The sequence below is a fragment of the Epinephelus moara genome, chromosome 6, assembly GCF_006386435.1.
Source record: "Epinephelus moara isolate mb chromosome 6, YSFRI_EMoa_1.0, whole genome shotgun sequence".
Lineage (NCBI taxonomy): Eukaryota > Metazoa > Chordata > Actinopteri > Perciformes > Serranidae > Epinephelus > Epinephelus moara.
Genome location: NC_065511.1, coordinates 1,205,518 through 1,207,590, shown reverse-complemented (window position 1 = coordinate 1,207,590; position 2,073 = coordinate 1,205,518). Strand labels below are relative to the sequence as shown.

The following is a 2,073-nucleotide window of genomic DNA, read 5'->3' as shown; positions in this document are numbered from 1 at the left end:
CAAAGCTACATGGCCCTGTGTGAAAAAGTGTTTTTTTCACACCACTGTATATATATGTATGTATATGTATATATATATTTAGAGCTTCAGACAACAGGCTCTTACTGCACCTTTGCAAACAGCTCACCTCCAGCAGGTAACCCGTCTTTTACCTGCCTTGCTGTGGAAAAACACATGCAGTAAAAATAACGGGACTTAAGATGTGGATCAGCTTGCAACTTAACATATAGCCCACTTAGTAGAAAATACCGGGGTATATATTTTGTATCGCCATTCAGCCTGAAAATACCGAGATATGAATTTTTGTCCATATCGCCCAATCCTACTGGAAGGTCATATGGGAAAGAGAAGCATCACACAACACTGATGCCCAATGACCAGTGGACCTAAGAGCTGGCCTCAGCAACCTCCTTGAACAAGAACCAGAAACTATCTCAATGGCAGACATCCAGGAAAGAGTGTGAAAGATGGAGAGCTGGACAGCACCAGGCTCTGATATGATCCATACATACTGGTTGAGAAGCTAACTGCACTCCATGAACACCTAGCAGCACAGATGGCCCAGCTGCAAAGGGATGGGATCCACCCAGAATGGTTGACACGGGGCAGGACAGTCCTGATCAGGGAACCATCCCATCCAACTACAGACCAATAACCTGTCTCTGCACAACATGGAAGCTCCTGTCAGGCATCATAGTGACTAAGATAACTGGGCATATGGTCCAATACATGAGTGAGGCACAGAAAAGAATTGGCAGTAACATCAGAGGAGCCAAGCACCAGCTACTGGTCGACAGAGCAATTGCCCGAGACTGCAAGAGCAGGAAGATCAACCAGTGCACTGCCTGGATTCACCACAAGAAAGCCTACAACTCAACGCCACACACATGGATACTGCAATACATACTACAGCTTAATTCATAATTATTTTGTTAATACATCATAATTTGTCATCAATCCAGATGCCAGTGTTTATAATGTGGAACTTGTTCAATGATTGTACCATTAAGCGTACAGATTTGAAGAGTACTGTCGTTAATGTTTTAGGCTCTGGAGCATTAAAAAAAGAATGCTGCACGTTTTCAATAGCTTTTCCTCAGACTTCTGGAAGAAGTCTTCTGCACTTATCTGTTTTTTACTTTGCTTGGCAACCAGACCAGTCCTCTAATTGAGACAGGCATTTATCTGTTAAAATGTGTAGCCACACCGGGCTAGTAAAAGGAAGTGGGCGTTTAATTGAAGTTCTACAGTATGTTTTAATCTGTGTGTTCACAAAAACCCATGCGTTTTCGATTCAGGTGTCTTTGTTATCCAGTAAAAGTGTGTGTCATCTGTGTAGGAGGGAACAGTGTGCAGCATGGTAATGCCAGGCGACGAGCTGGGAAAGGAGACAAAAGTGGACGGGACGAAGCTGCAGCATCTGGAGATTCGTCAGATATGAAGGACAAGACGGCTCATATCTCTGTGACTGCTTTGGCTGAAGTACAGTCAGACCTGAACCCCCAGGACCCACTCCAGAAGGTGGTCAGGTTCAGTTCTGACCTGAGTCTTCTGCTGACAGGAGGCACAGACGGACACATACGAGTCTGGGAGGTAAACACCATCTAGTTGTCCATCTCACTTTAAAAGTACTGTGTTAGAATTGTCAGTTCCTATTTGTAAGCAAGTATCGCTAGTGAAAGTGAAAGCCAACCCCAGATTCACTCGTTTGGCAGCTCACCTTGCTAAATTTGATTTTTTTTTTGTTTATTTTGGAGTTTGTGTTTTTTTCCCCCCAGCTATGTGTCAGTGATTTTCTTAGCTTCCTCTAGGAAGTGTGCTGCTTACAGTTTGGCACCTTTGTGCTAACTTTCTGACCTCACCTGCGCCCAGGAACATCCCGAACACAGGAGAAAATCCAGGGAGAGGTCTCTACAGATCAGTACTCTGCCATACACATTGAGAGGGGGTCAGCAGTGATGATGGAGAGGGATTAATTTTGTATGAGTTGATACATAGTTTACTTACAGTGGGGCAAAAAAGTATTTAGTCAGCCACTGATTTTGCAAGTTCTCCTACTTAGAAAGATGAGAG

At 43.9% G+C, this 2,073-nt stretch overlaps 1 protein-coding gene across 5 annotated transcripts in view; it reads left to right on the top strand.

Moving 5' to 3' along the window:
• The window catches only part of preb (prolactin regulatory element binding), a 29,827-nt gene that overhangs the window by 15,973 nt on the left and 11,781 nt on the right, over nt 1-2,073 (top strand). For all 5 annotated transcript variants that reach the window (XM_050045828.1, XM_050045825.1, XM_050045824.1 and 2 more), the window contains one exon: nt 1,340-1,593. In XM_050045828.1, the coding sequence (XP_049901785.1) occupies nt 1,340-1,593 (254 nt within the window). The remainder of the gene's footprint in view (nt 1-1,339; nt 1,594-2,073) is intronic.